Raw genomic sequence first — 22,673 nt, 5'->3', positions numbered from 1 at the left:
ATCTACAGCAACCATGAAATGGAAGACCCAGGACTCAAGAATGTGGACCAAACAGAGAGTTACCATATGACCCAGCAATTCCACTCCCAAGTACCTACCTAAGAGAAAGGAAAACATGGTCACACAAAGACTTGTGTAGCATTATTCGAAACAGCCAAAATGGAGAAACAACCCAAACGTGCATCAACTGATGGATAAACGAAATTGGTACATCCGTCATCAGTAAAAAGGAATGGGGCTTCCCTGGTGGCGCAGTGGTTGAGAGTCCGCCTGCCGATGCAGGGGACACGGGTTCGTGCCCCGGTCCGGGAAGATCCCACATGCCGTGGGGCGGCTGGGCCCGTGAGCCATGGCCACTGAGCCTGCGCGTCCGGAGCCTGTGCTCCGCAACGGGAGAGGCCACAACAGTGAGAGGCCCGCGTACTGAAAAAAAATAAATAAATAGAAAATAAAAAGGAACGAAGTACTGGCACACACTTCCACATGGATGTGCCTTGAAAACACTGTGCTAAGTGAAAGAAGCCAGACACAAAAGGCCACATATTGTATGATTCTACTTACATGAACCGTCTGGAGGAGGCAAATCCATAGAGACTGAAAATAACGTTAGTGGCTGTTAGGGTCTGGGTGGGATGGGGATACTGGGGGTGATGGCTAAGAGGTATGGGCTTCTTTTAGGGTAATGAAAATGAGCTAAAATTGGCTGTGGTGACGCGGATGCATCATTTTATGAATACACTAAAAGCTACTGAATTGTACATTTTAAATGGCTAAATTGTATGGTATGTAAATTATATTTCAATAAAGCTGCTAAAAAATTTACAAATAAAATTAAAGAAGGGGAACCCCTGTTAATGAATATCCAGCATATTCCATAAAGGACCACGTGCTTCATAAAGATGAGTCCCTCCAGCCAGGCTTGACTCTCTTCAGTCTCCTCCTGTCTTCCAGACACCAGGTCACTGACGGCTTCCTGCCCAATGCCAGATGCAACATCTTTTTCCTTCATCCGCCCAGCAGGCCCTTATTTTGCTGGAGGTCCAAAGCGTTTTGGACCCAGGACACCTAAGCTTCTCTTTCCCACTCTGCATTCCCAGAGCACTGGGCAAAGTACCAAAATGGTCACCACCTCTGCGTATGCACAGAGTTTCCTGTGGTCAGTGGGCAGGGGCAGAAGCCCAAAGATGCGAGGCTGGGGTCTCCCCGGGCTCGGGTGGGCAGGGACGCCTCTTTTCCCAGTGAGTCATCAGACGCTCATCCACTTCATTCTGGGGCGATTGCTGTACTTTGACCAAGCTGTTAGAGCCACGCTGGGCGGGTTGAAAGTATCAGTCTAATCACCAAAGTCTACCAAGAAGGGCGTGGGAAGCAGGCATGCCCATGCGTCACGGGAGCACCAATGCCGGTGCAACCTCTTTGAAGGGCAATGGGCAATGCTTAGCCAAGTTTTAAACCCACAAACATTTTGCTCCAGCCATTCCACCTGTGGGGATTTACCTGGCAGGCGCACCCCCGAGTGGGCACCAGGACACACGCACATGTAAGAGACACACGTAAGAGATGCTTACGGAAGCGGTTTGTGGTAGCAAAAGACTGGAAACGACGTTCACACCCACCCAGGAGGGACTGGCTAAATGTATTACAGTGCTTCCAGATAATGCCATGATATTCGGCCATTAGAAAAACAAAACAAAATAAGCAAGACAACATTCTGCACTCAGGAAGCATCAAGCAATTAAGCTCTCAGAGCCTCAGTTTTACTATCTGTCAAAACACCGATCCTCACAGGACTGCTGTGCAGATTCAATGAGTTGATATGAGTAAAATATGTAAGGCGGGCCTGCCTGATCCACAGTGCCGGTTATGTAAGTTCTAGCTGATGTCAGTTCATATGTGCCAATATGGGAAGACAGAACAGGAGTGCAAAACAGGTTTGCGGTCAACTAACATTTCCGCGAAAAAGAAAAGGAAGAGAGTCACGTACGTACATATGCTTATACTCACAAGGAACATTTCTGGAAGGACATCCCCCAGGGAAACAGGGATCAGAGGTGGGAGGATTACTTTTCACTGTTTACCATTTGTACAGGTTGAATTCTTTCTACCGTGTAGGTATATTATTTACATATTATAAAATACATGTATTTTAAAGTTTGTTTAGATATGTGTATAGATTTATTACAGCACTGTTTGTAATAGGAAAAAAAGGAAACAACCCAAGTGTCCCTCAAGAGGAGGAACTGGCTAGGGATTTCCCTGGTGGTCCAGTGGTTAAGACTCCACGCTCCCAATGCAGGCGGCCCAGGTTCAATCCCTGGTCAGGGAACTAGATCCCACACGCCGCAACAAAGATCCCAGGTGCTGCAACTAAGACTCGGTACGGCCAAATAATTTTTTTTTTTTAAAAAGAGGGGGACTGGCCAGATAAACCCATGTACATCTTGTGATGGAATACAACTTAATTCACTTAAAAAACAGGTGATCTATATGTGCTAATTGGAATGATCCCCAAGATATTCTCAGACCAGGAAAACAATTCTTTTAAATAAAATTTTCCACTTTATTAAAAACTTGAAAACATATGCTTATTCTAGAAAATGTAGACATGGCACAGAAGTAGAAAAAAAATGATCCTATCCTAAGACAATCTCTGTTGGCGTGTTGATGTACTTCCTTTTAGGGTTTTGTTTTGTGTGTGTGTGTGTGTGTGTGTGTGCACGTGTGTGTGTTTACAGAACTAAATCATACTCTATATTTTGCTCTTTAAAATTAACTCCAGAACAGAAGCACTTTCCCACGTTATGAGAAACTGTATAAACATCCTCTGGTTGGCTGCCTGACATGCTACCCAGGGCGTGGCCCCCTAAACGATTCTGCCACCATCCCCCTGGGAACTCAGGCAAAACGCCCTGGCCTTGACAGTGACAAACTCAACAGTTCACAATACACGCCTGGTACCTGCCAGGGTGACGCCACCTTGGAGGAATGCCAGGTAGCCATTTTGGTTAAACAACTCAGTTGCCATGTCAACAGTAAATGAAAAAACACATTCAGTTTGTTGAGTGCCAGGGAGAGTGAGGTCTGGAAAACTGAGCTGCCATCTCCCTCTGAAGTCACCACTGGCAACAAGAACCCCATAGAGCCTCGCTTCGATCACCTAGGACGGTGGGCAGCCAAGAGCTACATCTCATCCTTAAACAGCCCTTCCTCTGAGTACTGGGGATGAAGTGCGATGGGACACAGCCCCTGGCCTTGAGGTCAGGGGCTGACTCATAAACAGAATGGCATTCAAGAATGACAGATGCACAGAAAGGTCTGCTACGAGCCCCAAGGAATGCCAAGGCGATAGCCAGGGCAGGGCGTCTAGGGAGGCTGAACAATCATTTTAACAGACCCAACTGAAAGAGGTTTCAGGAAGAGGCGTGAAAAGAGAAGCCTGGGGCTTCCCTGGTGGCGCAGTGGTTGAGAGTCCGCCTGCCAATGCAGGGGACACAGGTTTGTGCCTCGGTCCGGAAAGATCCCACATGCCGCGGAGCAGCTAGGCCGGTGAGCCATGGCCACTGGGCCTGCGCGTCCAGAGCCTGTGCTCCGCAACGGGAGAGGCCACAGCAGTGAGAGGTCCACGTACCGCAGAAAAAAACAGAGAAGCCAGCTGCAGGAGCAGGGAGAGGTGTGGGGCCCTGCGGACCATGAGCTACCATCGTCAGTGAGGATTTTGAACTTTCTCTTGCAGAATCGATGAGTTTTAAAGACAGCCAATTATTTTATAAATTCATTTATTTGTTTATTTTTGGCTGCGTTGGGTCTTCGTTGCAGTGCGCGGGCTTCTCACTGCGGCACCTTCTCTTGTTGCAGAGCACTGGCTCTAGGCATGTGGGCTCAGTAGTTGTGGCTTGTGGGCTCTAGAGCACAGGCTCAGTAGTTGTGGCTCACGGGCTCAGCTGCTCCACAGCATGTGGGATCGTCCCAGACCAAGGATTGAACCCGTGTCCCCTGAATTGGCAGGTGGATTCCCAACCACTGTGCCACCAGGCAAGCCCAAGGACAGCCAATTACTAATGTTTGTTTAGGGGAGGGGCGGTTACCTGGCTGTGCTGCTTTATTTTTCTTCTGCTAAAAACATCCTTTTGCACACAGAAGTAATACATACGTGTAGTTTTAAAAGTTCCAATGTTTAAAAATATATACCATGTAGATAATCAAAGTCCCCCTTAATGCCACCCTCTCCCCCAGAGAGAATCACCATTAACTGTTGGATGCAAATTCCTTCTTTTTCTCGTTAGTAATTTTTAAATTGTTTTATAACATTATATGAGTTTTTGCTATGCAAATACTAATATATGTATATCTATGTTTTTTGATACAAGTGGGATCATATTTCAACTTGCTTTTTACTTCACAGCACATAAAAATAACGAATTTTTGTTTGTCCTTATTATGGACCAGCACTTTCCCAAGAGCTTTTCATGGATTTTGTTTTCTCCCCACAAAAAATATATCTTGTGTATATCTTGGCACTGTTTTTTTTTTGTTTTGCGGCATGCGGGCCTCTCACTGCTGTGGCCTCTCCCGTTGCGGAGCACAGGCTCCGGACGCACAGGCTCAGCGGCCATGGCTCACGGGCCCAGCCGCTCCGCGGCATGTGGGATCTTCCCGGACCGGGGCACGAACCCGTGTCCCCTGCATCGGCAGGCGGACTCTCAACCACTGCGCCACCAGGGAAGCCCTGTACAAATGTTTTGTTACTTGTTCTCAACTGAGGGCAGTACCTCCTCATGCGAGCTTTGCAAATATATGGTGGGGAACGTTTTGGGTTGTCATGATGAGTAGGGGAGAATACGGCATTTAATGAGCAGGGGTCAGACATGCTGAATGTCCTACAATATAAGGGACAGTCCCACCAAATAAAGAATTGTCCCCACCTGAAACTAATGTAATAGTCTATGTTAATTATAACTCTGAGGTATAAGTATTTTTTACTTTAATAACTATTGTCAAATGGTCCACAGTGGTTTCTGTTTTATGTAAATACCGACTATCTGTCCCTATCTGTCCTTTAGCAAGATCGCACCCAGTGAAGTGAGCTCAGCACTCATCCCTCTCCTGATTCCGAATAAAGCACCTGCTGTGTGCACGGCACTGGGGATGAATGATGAGGCCACAGGGTCCTGCCCTCATGAAGCTCACGTCCTAAGCCAGACTTATAGACAAACTTCCCTTTGCTGGATCACTCCGTCTGTGTTTCCTTTAAAGGATTTACCATTCTGAGTTTTGTGGTCAGAGACTGTGTCCATCCCTCCCTGTCTGAGACCCTCCAGCTCCTGGACCCACTCAGTGTTTGCCAAAAGGCCAAACCACGCTCATGGCTCCTCTGAACAGGTAGCTGTGGGTGGAGCCCTTCTAAGGGGTCTGCCCCACTAGGAGGCCTCCAGGATCCTCCTTCTCTGGAAGCAGCCCCCGTTCTGTGATCCCCGGCACCCCACCATGCTGTGCCCTGGCCAGAGGTGACTGACTGGACCAGAGACAGAGGATGCCTGACTCGGGCTGGGCCAAGCAGATTAGATTTTTCTCCTCTTACAGCTGGGATGGAGGAAGGTCAGATCTGTCTTTGCATGTGGCTCCGTCTGTAATGAGGGGACCCTGGGGCTGGGGGGATCCATTTTCCCACTGTGTAGACTGAGGTGCAGAGAAGAATAAAGAATGGCAAAGAGAGTTGAGGAATGAGACAGAGAGAGACAGTCCTGTGGCCTTCCAGCTTCCTGCATCTGTCCCCTGAGAGGCCAGACATTGTTTCTGCCTGTGGGTCTCAAGAAACACTTCTTGACTGCTAGAATAAATTTCCCTTTTTTTTTTCACTTGAGTTAGCATGAGTTGGTTTGTGTTTCACAAGCTCTGACCCCTCCGGCCCCCTCTGGCACCTGGATCTCCTCACACGTGGTACACGAGGCTGCAGGAATCCACGTTTCCGTGAGCCTTCCTGACTTACTGGAACAGACAGGAGCGCCAGGCTGCTCCCCTGTCTTCCCACGCTGCCCTCTGAGGGGCAGAGTGTGTGTTTCAGAAGCCACCTTAGGACAGGAAAGCAGGGCAAGCCGCAACCTGACCCTTCAGGGGCCCCCCAACCTCAGAGGGGACCCACAGGCCTATTTTTGGAGCTGCCTGCCCGGGAGAGCTAAGCTAGAACTCTGACTTGAAAGGAAAAATATACAACTGTCTGAGAACTAGAATTATTAATTTTCTAAAAACAGATTAATTCTGCAGTTAGAGAAGAATGACTTCAATTTCAAATCCCAAAGTGGTAATAGGCATTTTCGTTACAGTACAAACGGATACTTACTGTTTGTGAGGATTAACTTAAATAAGGATAACATTACTGCATTAAAAATTTTTTTTCACCACCAGTTATTATACAAAAGTCCAATAACGTTCGCCTTTCTGCCTCTTCTCTTTACCAGCTTTGCCATGGTATGAACACAAATTCCTAACAAAATAAGTCCCCTCTTCCTCAATCCAGAAGAAGGATGCCCAACTCTAAGCAGTGGCTCTTTTGACCACAACCAACATGAAAAACTACATTTTACATCCTTTCTCTAGACCCTCATACACACAAATGCAGGGATGAAATAAAAATACTTCACAACCGCTCTGTCAGAGAACCTGGTCACCAACAACCAATTTGGTCACTGCATGTGAGTGTGTAAACGTGTGTGTACGTGTCCCTAAAATATCTTTACGACTGTCAGTGCTCTCTGATATTTTTCCCCCCTCCCACCTCCCTCTCCAATATTTTCTAATCTATTCTGTTCTGTTCTGGGTCTTAAAAAACTGGCCAAGGTTTCCACAACCCACTAGTGGGTACAGAGCAGCTATTTGTAAAACACTGCTCTAAAGTAATGAAACTTATATTAAAACAACCAAATCTTCCCAGGTTAATAGGCATAGCCTCAGATCCAGGATTTACGCACTGGCAAGAGTTTGGAAACAACCTCAACCAGCGACCCCAACCTCCCATCCCTATGGCAGGTGAGCTGGGCAGGGGGAGTGGGGGGAGGGGGGGACCACTCACCTTGAAATGGAAGGAGATGGCCGGGGACCCGCTGGAGCCGTAGCGCTCGCTTTTGGCTAGGTTGCTGTAGTAGTTATTAACCTTGGAATTAACATTCTGGTGTGCCCCCGGATCATCAGTGATGGGGCAGATGAAGTAACCCTCCTCACCATCGCTGTCTGCATCTGAATCACCAGCCCGGGAGGTCGGGCCGCCATCCACGCCTTCCAGGCGGAAGATGAGGTCTTCCTCTGCCATGTTCCCGGGACGCCCGTCTTACCCAAGGGCTGGGCGGCACAGCCAGAGTTACTGGGCAAATGCAGCAGTGAGGGTCCTGCAAGGAAGAAAGAGAATGGGTGCTGGGGTCCAGGGGCTGAGAGCTTGCAGGGCACCTCACCCCGAATGCCCCTGGCACGGAAGGAGCGAGTACCCTCAGAGTGAAAACTACTTCCACCTTTAGAGGAGACACTGGAAGGCAGTGTCTAGGAACATTTTAAATGTACAAACCCCTCCACCCGGTAATTCCACTTTGAAGAACTCAGCACTTGAAACAGAAAATAAATGCTTCTTAAGCCACAAGGCTGATGTTTTTAGAACATAAATTAGATCAAATCATTTCTCTGCTTGACACTCTCCAGCAGCTTCTCTTCACATTCTTAACAAAATCCAAACGCCTTTTAAGGCTACCAGGCCTGTGTTAGTCTGGCCCCTGTCCACCTCTCCTCCGGCCTTGGCAGCTCTCCAGGCCCATGGGCTTTCTTTGTGTTCCGTGAACACTGGGGGCCCATTTTCCACCTCGGGGCCTTTGTACTTGTTGTGTTCCCTGTGCCTGGAACAACCTTCCCAATCTCCCAACAGTGGGTCCTTCTCATCATTTGGATCCCAGCTCAAAAGTCACCTCTCCAGAGAAATCTTCTCTGATTCAATTCAAAGAACCCCTCTCAAACACACACCCAGTCACTCCCTAGCACATCACCCTGTTTTATTTTCTTCAAAGAGATTTTCCCAAGCAAGCCAAAATCACCTCATTTAACTTTATCATCTGTAGCCCTGTTGCCTTAAGAATGCCTGGCATAGAGCAGGCACTCAACACACGTCCCCGGAATGGGTGAGTGGCCTGAAGAGCGTTCTCTGTAGCACAATCAGTAACAGTAAAAAGAGGGAAGAGCCCACAAGGACCATCAATGGAGGCCTGTTATATAAACTACAGTTTTTCTACACCATGAAATACTGTGTGACTCTTACAAAGAAAAAGGAAGCTCTAGATACACAAAGACATGCAAAGATAGTCAAGAAAGAGTTCAGCAACATTGTAGGATACAAAAATCAATAGTATTTCCATATACTATCAATGAAAAAATCCAAAAATGAAATTAAGAAAACAATTTTATCTATAATAGCATCAAAAAGAATAAAAAACTTGGCTAGGGGGCTTCCCTGGTGGCGCAGTGGTGGAGAGTCCGCCTGCCGATGCAGGGGACACGGGTTCGTGCCCCGGTCGGGGAGGATCCCACATGTCGCGGAGCGGCTGGGTCCGTGAGCCATGGCCGCTGGGCCTGCGCGTCCAGAGCCTGTGCTCTGCAGCGGGAGAGGCCACAGCGGTGAGAGGCCCGTGTACCGCAAAAAAAAAAAAAAAAAAAAAAACTTGGCTAGGGAATTCCATGGAGGTCCAGTGGTTAGGACTCCACGCCTCCATGGCAGGGGACACGGGTTCAATCCCTGATCGGAGAACTAAGATCCCACAAATCATGCGGCCAAAAAAAATAAAATAAAATATCTTGGCTAACAAAAGAAGTGCTTGACTTGTACAGCGAGAAACAAAACGTGTCAGAAGAAGTGAAAGAAGACCGAAATAAGTGTAAAGATATCCCGTGTTCATAGATCAGAAAATTTAACATAGCTAAGGTGGCAATACTCCCAAAACTGATCTACAGAGTCAACCCAATCACTATCAGAATCCCAGTGGCTTCACTGAAAAATTAACAAACTGGTCCTAAAGTTCACATGGAAATTCAAGGGACCCAGCATAGCCGAAAGAATCTCGTAAAAGTTACAAGAATCACACTTTCTGAATTCAAAACTTACTACAAAGCTAAAGTAATTAAGACAGGTGATAGTGGCATGAGGATAGACACAGAACTGAGAGTCCAAAAATGAACCCTCACATTTACAGCCAATTGACTTCTGAAAGGGGTACCAAGACAATTCAATGTGGAAAGAATACTCTTTTCAATAAATGGTGCCAGGACAAGTGAATATACACACGCAAAAGGATGAAGTTGAACACCTTCCTACATTATATACAAAGATTAACTCAAAATGGGGACTTCCCTGGAGGTCTGGTGGTTAAGAATCCGAGCTTCCACTGCAGGGGTCACGGGTTTGATCCCTGGTTGGGGAACTAAGCTGCGCAGTGTGACCAAAAAAACTAACTCAAAATGGATCAAAGGTTTAAATATAAGAGTAAAACTCTAACACTCTCAGAAGAAAATATAAGAGAAAATCTTTGTGACACTGAATTAGGCAAAGCCTTAGATAGGACACCAAAAACACAAGCAACAAAATAGATACACTGGACATCATCAAAATTAAAAACTTTTGTGCTTCAAAGGACACCACCATGAGAGTGGAGAGATAGCTCACAGAATGGGAGAAAATTTTTGCAAATCATGTCTGATAAGGGACTATGTAACGGACTCATACTACTTAACAATAAAAAGACAAATAACCCAAATAAAAAATGGGCAAAGGGGGACTTCCCTGGCAGTCCAGTGGTTAAGACACCACGCTTCCACTGCAGGGGCACGGGTTTGATCCCTGGTCGGGGATCTAACACCCCACATGCCACGCAGCACAGCCAAAAAAAAAAAGGCAAAGGATTTGGACAGACGTTTCTCTAAAGAAGATACACATGGCCAGTAAACACATGAAAAGATACTCAACATCATTAGACATTAGGGAAATACAAACCAAAGCCACACCCACTAGGATAGAATTTTAAAAGTGGAAAATGACAAGTGTTGGTGAGGATGGGGAGACACTGGAAACCCTTATACACTTTTTTTTTTTTTTTTTTTTTTTTTTTGCGATACGCGGGCCTCTCACTGTTGTGGCCTCTCACGTTGAGGAGCACAGGCTCCAGACTCGCAGGCTCAGCAGCCATGGCTCACGGGCCCAGCCACTCCGCGGCATGTGGGATCTTCCTGGACCGGGGCACGAACCCGCGTCCCCTGCATCAGCAGGCGGACTCTCAACCACTGCGCCACCAGGGAAGCCCCCTCATACACTATTAATGGAAATGTAAAATGGTGCAGTCACTTTGGAAAACAGCCTGGCAGTTTCTCAAAAAGTTAAACACAGAATTACTATATGATCCAGCAACTATACTCTTAGGTATATACCCAAACATGTCCACAACAAAAACTTGTGACATATGGTTCATAGTAGTATTACACGCAATAGCCAAAAGGGGAAACATCCAAACACCCGTTAACTGATGAATGGATAAGCAAAATGTGGTCTATATATACAACGGAATGCTCTTCAGCCACAAAAAGGAATGAAGTACTGATGCTAAGTGAAAGAAGACAGTTCAAAAAAGACCATATATTGAACGATTCCATTTATATGAAAAGTCCAGAGAAGGCAACTCTATAAGAAAGTACGTGAGTGGTTGTAGGGATGGGGGAGGGGAGAGTCGGGGGGAAATGGGGAACAATCACTAAAGGGTTTCTTCTGAATAGATGAAAATGTTCTAAAACCGACTGTGTTGGTTGCATGACTCTGTTAATACATTAAAAAACCACTGACTATATTAAATCCACTTTAAATAAGTTTGGTAGGTTTGTGAATATACTTCAATAATCTAATGTTTAAAAAAATAAAAGACATGGGACTTCCCTGGTGGCACAGTGGTTAAGAATCCACCTGACAATGCAAGGGACACGGGTTCGATCACTGGTCTGGGAAGATCCCACCTGTGGTGGAGCAACTAAGCCCATGTGCCACAACTACTGAACCTGCGCTCTAGAGCCCACAAGCCACAACTACTGAGCCCACCTGCCACAGCTACTGAAGCCCGCACACCTAGAGCCCGTGCTCCGCAACAAGAGAAGCCACCACAATGAGAAGCCCGTGCACCACAATGAAGAGTAGCCCCGGCTCGCTGCAACTAGAGAAAGCCTGAAGGCAGCAACAGAGACCCCATGCAGTCAAAAATAAAATAAATAAATGTTTTTTAAAAAGATTAAAAATAATAATTAAAAAAAGAAAGAAAGAAAAGGAAAGGAAAAACCGTTACATTTAAAAAGCAAGTTCGGGCTTCCCTGGTGGCGCAGTGGTTGAGAGTCCGCCTGCCAATGCAGGGGACACGGGTTCGTGCCCCGGTCCGGGAAGATCCCACATGCTGCGGAGCAGCTGGGTCCATGAGCCATGGCCGCTGGGCCTGCGCATCCGGAGCCTGTGCTCCGCAGTGGGAGAGGCCACAATAGTGAGAGGCCCCCGTACAGCAAAAAAAAAAATAATAATAATTAAAAATAATAATTAAAAAATAAATAAATAAAAAGCAAGTTGCACAAGAGCAGTTACATTATGGTGATCCTATCTGTGCTAAAAGAAAAGGTACGTCCCTGAAGGGCCCACAAGAGCGCTGCCAGCACTGCGATGGGCAGTGCGACTGGGAGCTGGCGGGTGGAGGGAAGTTTTTAACATTTTGTACACTTCTGTACTGTTTTAAGTGTTTTTTTTTTAATTTATTCATTTATTTTTGGCTGCATTGGGTCTCCATTGCTGCGCACTGGCCCTCTCTGGTTGCAGCGAGCGGGGGCTACTCTTCGCTGCGGTGCGCGGGCCTCCCATGGCGGTGGCCTCTCTTGTTGCAGAGCACAGGCTCTAGGCACGCAGGCTTCAGTACTTGTGGCGCACGGGCTTAGTTGCTCCGCGGCATGCGGTATCTTCCCAGACCGGGGCTCGAACCCGTATCCCCCGCATTGGCAGGCGGACTCTCAACCACTGTGCCACCAGGGAAGCCCTGTTTTAAGTTTTTACAAAGCTGGTTGCTTTCAATATAAAAAAAAATTTTTAAGTGAAAAAACTTTAAAAATTTTTAAATCAACTAATTCCAATTATTCTTAACAGCTGTTTCCATTGGGAGGCAGTTTTCTAGACCTGAGGCTTCAGCACTTTCTTGACAGTCATCAGAGCAAGAAATATATTTATATCCTAACCCAGTACCCACCTACAAAATGTAAGTGAAAATTTCAGGAAACTGTACTTAGCCTTACTTTGTACAATGCCCTCTGCTATTTTTGATTCCACTTGTTTTTCTTTCTTTTTTACTCTTTATCTTTAATGCACCACCCACACTGATTATTCAACTCAGTGTGAAAATTGCTGCTCTGGGTGTCAACCTCCGAGTTTGCTTCTGACCCTCTGGGCAATACAGTCATCGCCTGGATCCGATGCCAAAGCCACCTGATCTTGCTTGTTACCAAAATCGTCCCCGGGCCCTGTGCCCACTTCTCCCCACTCTCGGCCGCTCCCAGCCCCAATGCCTACTCTGCCCTGGTCAGCCCCTGGCCAGAGTCCCTGCTGACCAAGAGACACGGTTGCCTGGAGCTGCCAGCAGCCCAGCCAGGTTACTGGCCTCTGGGGCTGCGCTGGTGCCAGGAGAGGGGCCGGAGCCACAGCCTCAGCTACGGAGCTCCAGGCAGTGTTGCCCAGCAGTTAAGAGCCCGGGCTCAGGAGCCAGGCTGCCAAAGGGTGCAAATCCTAGCTGTGCTACTGGTGACCTTGACTAAATTAGTTCATCTCGCCAACTTCCCCATTTGTGAGGGAAGCTGAGCGGGAAAGTGGCCTGACTGAGGCTCCACAGGAGTTCACAGGGGAATTAGGACCAGAATCCCAGCCCTTGGCCACATCCCACCACAGACCTGACATTTTCCTGGGCCCTGGGAAACAAAATGAGCTGCAGACAAGCAGCTGTGACCCTAGTTGGCACAGTGCCTTGTACCCAGCAGGCACTTGATACGTTTTCCAGAACTGAGTGAGGGGGATCTGTTTCATGGCTTTTCAGTTGTCATACATTTGCTTTGAAAAGGCAGCTGTGGCAACGCCTGCTAACTGTCCCCCGACAGCTATTCTCTCCTTATTAATAACAGAACCACTGCTTTTTAGCTAAGCATGCGGCCACTCATAATAAGGTCTACGTTTCCCAGATTACTTTGCAATTAGGCGTGACCATGTGACCAAGTTCTGGCCAAGGGGATATGAGCAGAAGGGTTCTATGCAACTTTAGGAAGGGTTTTTTTTTTTTTCAATTTATTTTACTCAAGTGTAGTTGATTTACAATGTTGTGTTAATTTCTGCTGTACAGCAAAGTGATTCAGTTATACATACATTCTTTTTCATATTCTTTTCCATTATGGCTTATCACAGGATATTGAATATAGTTCCCTGTGCTATACGGTAGGACCTTGTTTATCTAGGGAATGGTTTTTAAAAAGAGGGAGTGTACCCTTCTGCTCTCTCTCCTTCCTGCTGGCTGGAATGCTGGTGTGATGGCTGGAGCTCAAGCAGCTAAATTTATTCATGAGAAGGAAGCCATGTGCCGAGGATGGCAGAGCCATGAAACAGAGAGAGCCTGGGGCAGCTTATCTTACATCATGGGGCACCATAATTATCCTGGACTCACAATCTTCAGAGTTTGCTATCTAAACTTACATAATAGACTATAATTTTCTTTTTTTCCTACTACTTGCTAATTCTATCTGGTCCAGTACCCCTTCTCTCCCATGTCATAAAAAGTCACATCATATCTCTTATGACAAGTTGATGCCTGGGCACGTCAGCCTAGGAAAACTGTGGTCTCAATCCAGAGACCTAACTTGTAGCTGCTTCCACATCTGCCCATAAAGACCGGACACCTGGAGGATGGTGGATTCCCCTAGACAGGCAAGGAGCCCTCACTGGCCCATAACTCAGCCCCATGATGCCTGTTCCAATACCAGCCTCTTAGGAATCTCCATCTAACCTGGGCTTTGCCCGGCCCACAGAGGGCCTCTCTGTGAGCAGAGAGACTGAGACCAGGAGCAGAACCCCAGTTCCCAAGACATCAGGATTCTCGAGAAGCTTTCCTCTGCCCTCACTCAGGCATCCGCATCTTCCCCTCCCAGGCTCTGACACATCCTGGGAAGATATTTCTATGGAGAGGCAGCTGAGCAGAGTTCTGAGTCAGACCCAAGTTCAAGCCCCAACTCTGCCACTTACTGGGTGTGTGACTTTACCTCTTGGCCTCGGGTTCCGCATTATAACCTGGGATGCAGAGTTGTACCCACCCCACTAACCTGACAGTGCTGGCACAGAACAAGCACTAAGACTATAATTATCATCATCATTTTTAGTACCATCAATAAAGGGGGCTGAATCCTGGGTCCCAGCCAGGTTGGTGACCTGGACGCCTGGTTAGTAGCCACGCCAAGCTTCTTCAGGGGTCCTCAGGGAACAGGCTGTCTTCGGCTCTGGCCACTGAACCCCTGCTCTCACTGCGTCTTGCTGTAAAGGGCTTCTCTGGCAGCCACTGGGGCAGGAAACAATGATTGCAGTGCCTAGGTCAAGGCCTGTGGGCCAAGCCACAGTGACCACCGGCCCTCCTTGGGGCTCCCCTCACCCCCAGGAGCTGCCTTCCTGATGCAGAAATGATCTGGAATCTCCCACCCACCACTCCTGGGAGCCAGCACCCCAGAGCCAACACGGGCTGTGCTGGGCCACCAGTACACACACTAGTATATGGCCAGCACGGCAGAACTCAATGGTCTTCAACTGCAACCACAATGGACCGGGTGACTTATGGACCACCTCGTGTCACGCACCTGTTTCTGTTTGGGGATCTGCTTCTCCCCCACTCTCCAGTCATGGGGTTGGGGATCCACCCCCAGGTAATGGGGTGTGTCACATGACCCCACTAAGCCAATCACAGCACTGGGCACCTGGCCATAGTGATTGGCTCAGAGATGGGCATGTGACTCAAGTCAAACCACTATGGCCTAATCTCAGGTAAGCCTGGGGCTTTAGCGTGAGCAACTGGAAGAGAAGGTCAGTCCTTTCCTGCAGGCTGTTAATCTGAGACAGGGGCTGAGGCCACCAGAGAACAAAGCTGACTTTTGGTGAAGAGCAGAACAAGAGATGAAGAGAAAAATGAACAGTGATGACGTCATTTGAGATTCTGAATCCAAACATGCCTGGGACTCATAGATACAGAAACCAAAAGTAGTGTGGACAGGGATAAAGGGAGGGGCAAGTCAAGATATATGCGCTACTATGTATAAAATAAATAAGCAACAAGGATATATTTATAGAACAGGGAATTACAGCCATTATTTGTAATAACTTTTAATAGAGTATAATCTGTAAAAACACTGAATCACTATGCTGTACACCTGAACCTACTATAATATCGTAAATCAGTTATACATCAATTAAAAAAAAAGTTGGTGAAAATAAAAGAAACAAAAACCAAAGCTCAGCGTAGTGCCCGAGACAGTTTGAATCCTGGCTACCCAGCTAGGAGCCTGAAACAACAGACTCCATGTGGCAGGCTGGGACTTCCTTGAGTCTCTACCTGCACAGCGCCTGGCACTGAGCAGGGCTCATAAAGTGCTAATCAGATACCTTTCCAGGCTGAGTTTCATTAATTTGCTGCCGGTGGGGAGGGTAACAAGGTGTGACATCAGGAGTTACTAAGTCAAGCCTCCAGCTAAGAGTTCAGGTCAGTGACTTATTAACATATATACCCCCAGGATGTGGGGGTGCTCATGAATAAACATTTATTAAAACTATTTCAAGAAATAATACAGTTCATGTCAGAGAAAAAGGACTGATTCACAGATGTCCCCACCCAAGAACCAGTCCCCATTCACAACCAAGTTCTCACTTCCCTGCCCCTGCACCCTAAGGACACTCTTTCTGGCATGCCTCTCCCACCTGCTGCCAAACCCCTCTGTTCCCTTCAAAATCCAGCTCAAATTTTTACCCCCTCCGGAAAGCCTTCTCTGGGTGGTTTCCAGTCTGTAAAACAGGGGACAGCTAACCCCTGGAATTGGTAGTGAGATCAGGCCCATGAGGCCTGACAGGGAACTGTCCTCAAAAGCACCAGCTGCTATTACGCTCTGACCATACCCCACTCCCCAATTCCTAAGTCACTTCCCTCCTCCCAGGCCCTCCGTAAGCATTTCCATCATACCCAGAGACCCAACAGTCTATGTCACGGGCAGAATAATGCCGCTCCATAGATGCCCACATCGTAATTCCCAAAGCCTGTGAACATGTTCCCTTATGTGGCAAAAGCGACTTTGCAGGTGTGATTAAGGATCTTGAAATGGGACAGTATCCTCGATTATCCAGTGAGTCCTTATAAAAAGGAGGCAGGAGGGTCAGAGTCAGAGGAAGAGATGTGACAATGGAAGCAGGGGTCATAGAGAAATTTTGAAGATGCTATGCAGCTGGCCTGGAAGATGGAGGAAGGGGCCACGAGCTAAGGAATGCAGGTGGCCTACAGAAACTGGAAAAGCATGGCAACAGATTTTCCCTACAGCCTTCAGAAAGAACATGGCCCTGCTGACACCTTGGCTTTTGAACTTCTCATCTCCAGTACCATAAGAAAAGAAATTTGTGTTGTTTTAAGCCACTAAGTCTGTGGTAATTTGTTACAGTGGCAGTAGGAAACAAATAGAGTCCAGAACAGTGGGGTAATTTTGCCCCCTCAGGGGACACTTGGCAATGTCTGGAGACACCGTTCGTTGTCACACCTCTGGGAGTGCAACCGGCATCTAGTGGGTAGAGGCCAGGGATGCTGGCAGCATCCCACGATGCACAGCACAGCACCCCACGACAAAGAACTGTCCAGCCAAACTGTCAGTAGTGCTGAGAAACCCTGTTCTAGAATGACTCTGGTGGATTCCAAGGAGACTTCCCCCAATCCACCCTCCCTCATCTCCTCTTTAAAAACACATCCCCACGCATACCAGAGACAGAGGAATTAGCTTACTCGCTGATGAGAACAGCAACCCGCAGCTGGACCCAGAGAGACAAGTCAACATTGACTGCTAAAGCTCATCGTTGCCATTCACTGTCCTTCATTCATATAAAGCTGTTAAGGTGCAAAGGCTACTTTACTGTTTTAAAAATCAGAAAAATACATCTTAGAATACAAAGCACAATAATATAATTACAGCTTCAACTGACAAAATGCACAAGAGGGCTTGAATTTTAAGTTTTAATCGTTTGCACCCTTCTCATGTTCCCAGGATACTCTGTCCTCCTGGTGGGTCAGATCAGAGAGACAGTGTGGTTCACTTCTCAGGGCAACTCTGTGTTTATACAGCCTCTTGGTGGCCAGACCACGTGAGCGTCTGGAACAAAAGGGGCCGTGTCTTAGTCCTTCTAGCTACCAGCCCAGAGCACAATGCCTGGCACACACTAGGTTCCCTGTAAACGCAGGCTGCGTGAATGAATAACTGAACAAAAGTGGGCAATTTCTGCGGGTATAATGAGCATTGTAGGCATGGAGGAATGGAGGGACTATCGGGTTAGAATTACAAGGCATCTGGGGGTTACTTAGCCCAGAGACGCAGCTGAGATCCCGAGTGGGAAAGCCTGGGTCATGGGGAGGCCCTCAAAAAGCAGCCAAGACCAGGATCGGGCCCAACAAGTCTTTTGGGATGAACAGATCTGTGTTCAAGTCCCAGCTCTGCCACTAGCTGAGTGATGTTGGGCAAATTACCTAACCTCTCTGAACCTCAGTTTCCTCATCTATAAAATTCACTCATCCACCAAAGTGGGGCAGAGTGAGCAAGGCGAAGAAGAGGTGAGAGAACTGGTCTGTGGCACAGAAGCCAACTGTCCACTGTGGATCTGTTCTCCCCTGCCCAAATCCTTTTGCATCTAGGTGGGGCCATGCGACTACATTTGAGCCAATGGGATGTGGACAGAAGTAACCTGCACTGCTTTCAGGCCCTCCCATCCCCAGGCCCATTTGCCATGACCTGGTCAGCCTCCCCTCCACTGCAATCCGGCCCTGAGACATGTAGCCCAGAACAGATTCATGCCATTTCAGCACCACTTACAAAGCTCTTGCTCCATCACTCCTCTCAGCTCCTTGGAGGACAAGCGTTGCCTCCTCCCTTGGCTCGCCCACACTGTGCCATCTGCTTGGCACATGCTGTAGCCTGCTCTCCCTACCTGTCCCCTGGCCAACTCTGCTCATCCCTCAGGTCTCAGGTTAGATAGATGCCACCTCCTCTAGGAAGCCTCCCCTGAACCCCAGGAGGGACGCACCACTGGCTCCATCCTACAAATGAGGAAACTGAGGAACAGAGAAGTTAAGTGACTTGCCCCAAATCACATGGCTAGAAGGTGGGGGAGGTGGGTCTGAAGCCAGTGCAGGTCTATCCAGGGCTTCGCTCAGCCATCACTTGCTAAACCACTTTTTTTGGGTTTTTTTTTTTTTTTTTTTTGCAGTACGCGGGCCTCTCACTGCTGTGGCCTCTCCCGCTGCGGAGCACAGGCTCCGGACGCGCAGGCTCAGCAACCATGGCTCACGGGCCCAGCCGCTCCGCAACATGTGGGATCCTCCCAGACCGGGGCACGAACCCGCGTCCCCTGCATCGGCAGGCGGACTCTCAACCACTGCGCCACCAAGGAAGCCCTGCTAAACCACTTTTAAAGTGTGATCCTTGGACCACTAGCAGCAGGAGCAGCCTCACCTGAAAACTTGTCACAGGTGCAAATTCTGGGGCCTCACTCCAGTCCTGCTAAAGAAAACTCTGGGGGTGGGCCCAGCAAGCCATGGTTAAACAAGCCCTCCAGGTGGTACCAATGTTCACTAAAGTTCAAGAACCAATGGCGGACAGAACGTTCTCCAGCTGAGCCTCCTGCCTTTCAGCCACAGCCTGTGGGGTCCTTGCCAGGTCCAGAAAGCATCACAGCTGGAGAACGGAACAATGGCTGCCCTCTGACTTTCCAGCCCTCTGAAATGCTTCTCTGGGTGTTCCACAGCCCTGGGACTTTGGGGACCCAGAGAATGTCATCTTCTACTTCGTCATCAGCCTGTTAGTGACTCACTCCTTCCTTCATTTGAAGCCTTCTTCTTGTGCCCATCAGCCTTGCCTGCAAGAGTTTAATCCAAGCTACTTTTATCCTGTGGTGGTCACTATAACCACTTTCTTCTAGAACATTCTCAGTTCACGGGGATTAAGTCTGCAGTTTCTTGGTCAGCAAAACTGATCTCCCCAACACAGAAATGTTTATTTTTTAAGCAGTCCAGCCAGCCACTATTACTTTGAATGCAGTCCCGATCATCAACTTTTCCTGTATCAGCTTTGGGAACAGGGCCAGAAAGAGTAAATCCTAGAGAATGAGCTTGAACAAATCCAAGTTTCTGCTGGTGACCCTCAGCTTTCTTCCACGCTGCTCTCAGTGTCCTGGCAACTGGATGCCAATCCTGCCAAAGACTGGACAAGACTTCTTTGGGGAATCTGACCAGTGTGAGAAAAAAGGCCTAAAGATACCCTTCGCCTGTGGAACAGCCCAGTTAGATCACCCTGAGGGGAAGGCCACAGCCAGCCAGCCTCTTTCATACCCAAAGACCTTCCGAAGAGCTTCCTGGAGCCCCATACTCTTCAGTGGACAGCCACAGACCACCAGAGAGGGGGAAAGGAGAGGCTCTGCTCCACAGTCATTCAGAGGCCCAGGCTCCTTCCAGCTTGTGGCTCTGCCCTTCTCCAGGCCCTCAGAGTCCTCTCAACTCTGCTGGTAAATGAGGAAAGTGGGGAGGTTTTTAGGGTCCAAGCTTGACGGGGGCACACACTCTCTCTGCTCACATTCCATCAGCCAAAACTCAGTCATGTGGCCCACCAAACTGTAAGGGAGCCCAGGAAATATATCCAGGTGATACCCCAAGAAGAAGAGGACATGGGTGACCAACAGCCATCTCTGCCACATAATTCATTAAAAATGTTTTAAAATCATATCAGTGATATATCCTTAGTAGTCGGCCAGAAAGTACTGTTCTGTCACCAAAAGCACACACACACACACACACACACACACACACACACACACACAATACCCACCCACCGCAAATCACAGAACATACACAAGTGATCATATGTAAACTGAAACTATTTCAAGGGATGGTCAGGCCCTGACTTCCTGCTTCCCCGCCCCCTGCAAAAGATAAGAACTTGGGATCCCAGCCGACACACCCTCTTTAAGAACAGGAGAGGAGGGAGGATGGCAATCTCCACCATGTTACATCTAATTTCCCATCATCAAGCAGCTTTATTGTATTTGCTGAATAAATGCATCGACCAAACAATGACCGTAAGGCGCTGTGGAGGCCACAGAGAAGGATGACGCCTGCCAAACTCTATCTCCTAAACCCTACCTCCTACCACTGGCATCCTTTCCATCACCTCCTCCAGGAAGCCTTCTCCAATAACCCTCCGTCCCCCCCCACCCCCCACCCCCGAGTGGGCATTATCAGCTCCACCTGCTTGCTCCGTAGTCCCAGACTTAGTCCATCTTGCTTATTAGTATCTGCCGGTAGACCACTCTGGATCTGTCTCCTCCTCTGTAAAATCAGAGGGGTAGACAATTTCCTGGCTGAGCTGCCCCAAGGCAGGCAGCTTCCAGGGCCGAGGACCCAGAAGTCAGGCTCCCATAGAGCGTCCCCACAAGGCAGACGGAGCAGCGCCCCCCTGCCAGCAGCCCATCTGTCTCACGCGGGGCGCAGCTGGGCCGCTTTCCCGCAATCCCCCAGGCGGGTGCGGCGAATCTAGGCCGGGACTCACCCGGTAGGCCCCAGCCCCGCCACACGCATATTAACGCCCGGCCCCTTGGCGCACAGGTCCACGGAGCCTGCCAACACCCGAACTCCTGCAGTCAACAATGCAGCAAGGGCGCGTCTACACGGTCCTCGAGGTTCCCGGAACTTGGGCCTCTCGTTCAGGGGCCGGGGTGGGGGATGCCGGCCCTGCAGGGGAAGAAAGGCAGCGCTGCCCCCACCCTCTGCGGGCCTCCGGGAGCCGCGGGCGGAGGCCCCAAGCTGCCTCTCCCCGACCGTCACGTGCCAAGTATTTTACCAATAGACACTGCCGATATTCGCCACGACTCCCCCATTTTACAGAAGCAAACACTGAAACCCGAGGAGCTTAACCCCCACGCTCTCCTTCCGCCTGCGGCCCCACGTTTAAGCCCCAGACTCTCCGCGCTCCGGGCGCCGGCTGCACCGGGGAGCACAGGCTTGCAGCGCCGGATCCCGGCCCCCCAGGCCAACCGCCGCCCTACCTACCTGTCTCGGGCGGAGAGGCACGGCAGCCGCTGCCCACGGCCGCGAGGATCCAGAGGAGCTGGCAGAGGCTCGAGGCCCGGTGCTCCAGGGTGCAGGGCGGGCGGGCCCCCCGAGAGTGCCGGGGAGCGGCGAGCGGGGAGCGCGGGCTGGCGCTCCGGGGAGGCAGGGGCGGCCGCCGGAACGATCCCGGGGCGCGAGGGGCGCACGGAGCCGCTAGAACGATTCCGGGGCGCTGGGGGCGCGTTCCAAGGGCAAGGGCGCCGGCGACCGTCGGCTGGCCTGGGGCAGCTGCAGCGCGCGGCGTTCGGACGGCGTATCCGGACACTCGCCGAGCTGGGGCTGTGGCTGGGGCAGGAGACTGCGGGCAGGGGCGGAGCCGCGGGCGGGCGTAAGCCCGGCGCGGCGCTCACGTGGCCGCGGGCAATGACTATCACCGCTCCTGCAGCCGCCGCTTGGATCTCCCGGCGCTGCGTCTGCGACTCCCCAGCCGGCTGAATACACAGCGTCCGGATCTAACGCGTGGGGCCGGCCTGGCACCTACCAGCGACGGGGCCGCCCTCCCAGCGGGTAATTTAAAAGGGGGCAGCTAACCCGTCCCTCGCCCACCGCACCTTCCCATTCTCCCTCCGATGCCCGCCTAGTTCCTGTATTCGAGTCCTTTCCAAAATCAGTAGTGATCGGATCTCATTGTACGTCTCTATGCATAACCTTGCAATATTTTAATCAGAAATTGCTTTTTTTTTTCCCTCCGGATTTCTGCTTTGTGAAAACAGGCACTTATGACTGTGGCAATTCTTATTTGTGTAATACGTTGCTGTATTCCTAACTCAGCGCACAGCCTGGCACATAGTAAGTGCTTTAATAAATACCTGTAAAATGAATGACTAAATATGGAAGGTATAAAGAAGAAAAGGAAATAAAACTAATGATAACTACTGTGAACATGTTCATAGTATATTCTTCCAGATATTTTTTCTAGTGAAATTTTAAAAATTTCACAACTCTTATTTTAGAAATAAAAGTAAGGGACTTACCTGGCAGTCAGTGCGGTGTGGCCAAAAAATAAATAAATAAAAGATATAAGTAATAACAGTAATATTTATCAAGCTATTTATCGCATTCCATCTTCACACCAACGCTAGTACCGCTACTTCGCAGATCATAAAACTGAGGCTTATAGAGATACGCTTGCCCAGAAGATTTACAAGGTGGCTTCTTCCTCTTGGCAAAGGGCATCTGCTGGTTTGGGGTCTGCTGAGTCACTCTGTGTAGTAAAAAAGG

The 22,673-nt window shown here is 49.0% G+C and overlaps 1 protein-coding gene across 1 annotated transcript in view; it reads right to left on the bottom strand.

The window, feature by feature from the left end:
* EEF2K (eukaryotic elongation factor 2 kinase) overlaps nt 1-22,233 on the bottom strand; it is a 63,775-nt gene extending 41,542 nt beyond the window's left edge. Inside the window, exons 1-2 of the mRNA XM_060031883.2 lie at nt 21,393-22,233; nt 7,067-7,379 (exon numbers count right to left, since the gene is read on the bottom strand). Of these exons, the coding sequence (XP_059887866.1) occupies nt 7,067-7,303 (237 nt within the window). The 5' untranslated portion in view covers nt 7,304-7,379; nt 21,393-22,233. The remainder of the gene's footprint in view (nt 1-7,066; nt 7,380-21,392) is intronic.
* Between the last annotated feature and the right edge of the window lie 440 nt (nt 22,234-22,673).

This window comes from Delphinus delphis, chromosome 15 (genome assembly GCF_949987515.2).
Source record: "Delphinus delphis chromosome 15, mDelDel1.2, whole genome shotgun sequence".
NCBI lineage: Eukaryota > Metazoa > Chordata > Mammalia > Artiodactyla > Delphinidae > Delphinus > Delphinus delphis.
This window is presented reverse-complemented; position numbering and strand designations above follow the sequence as displayed.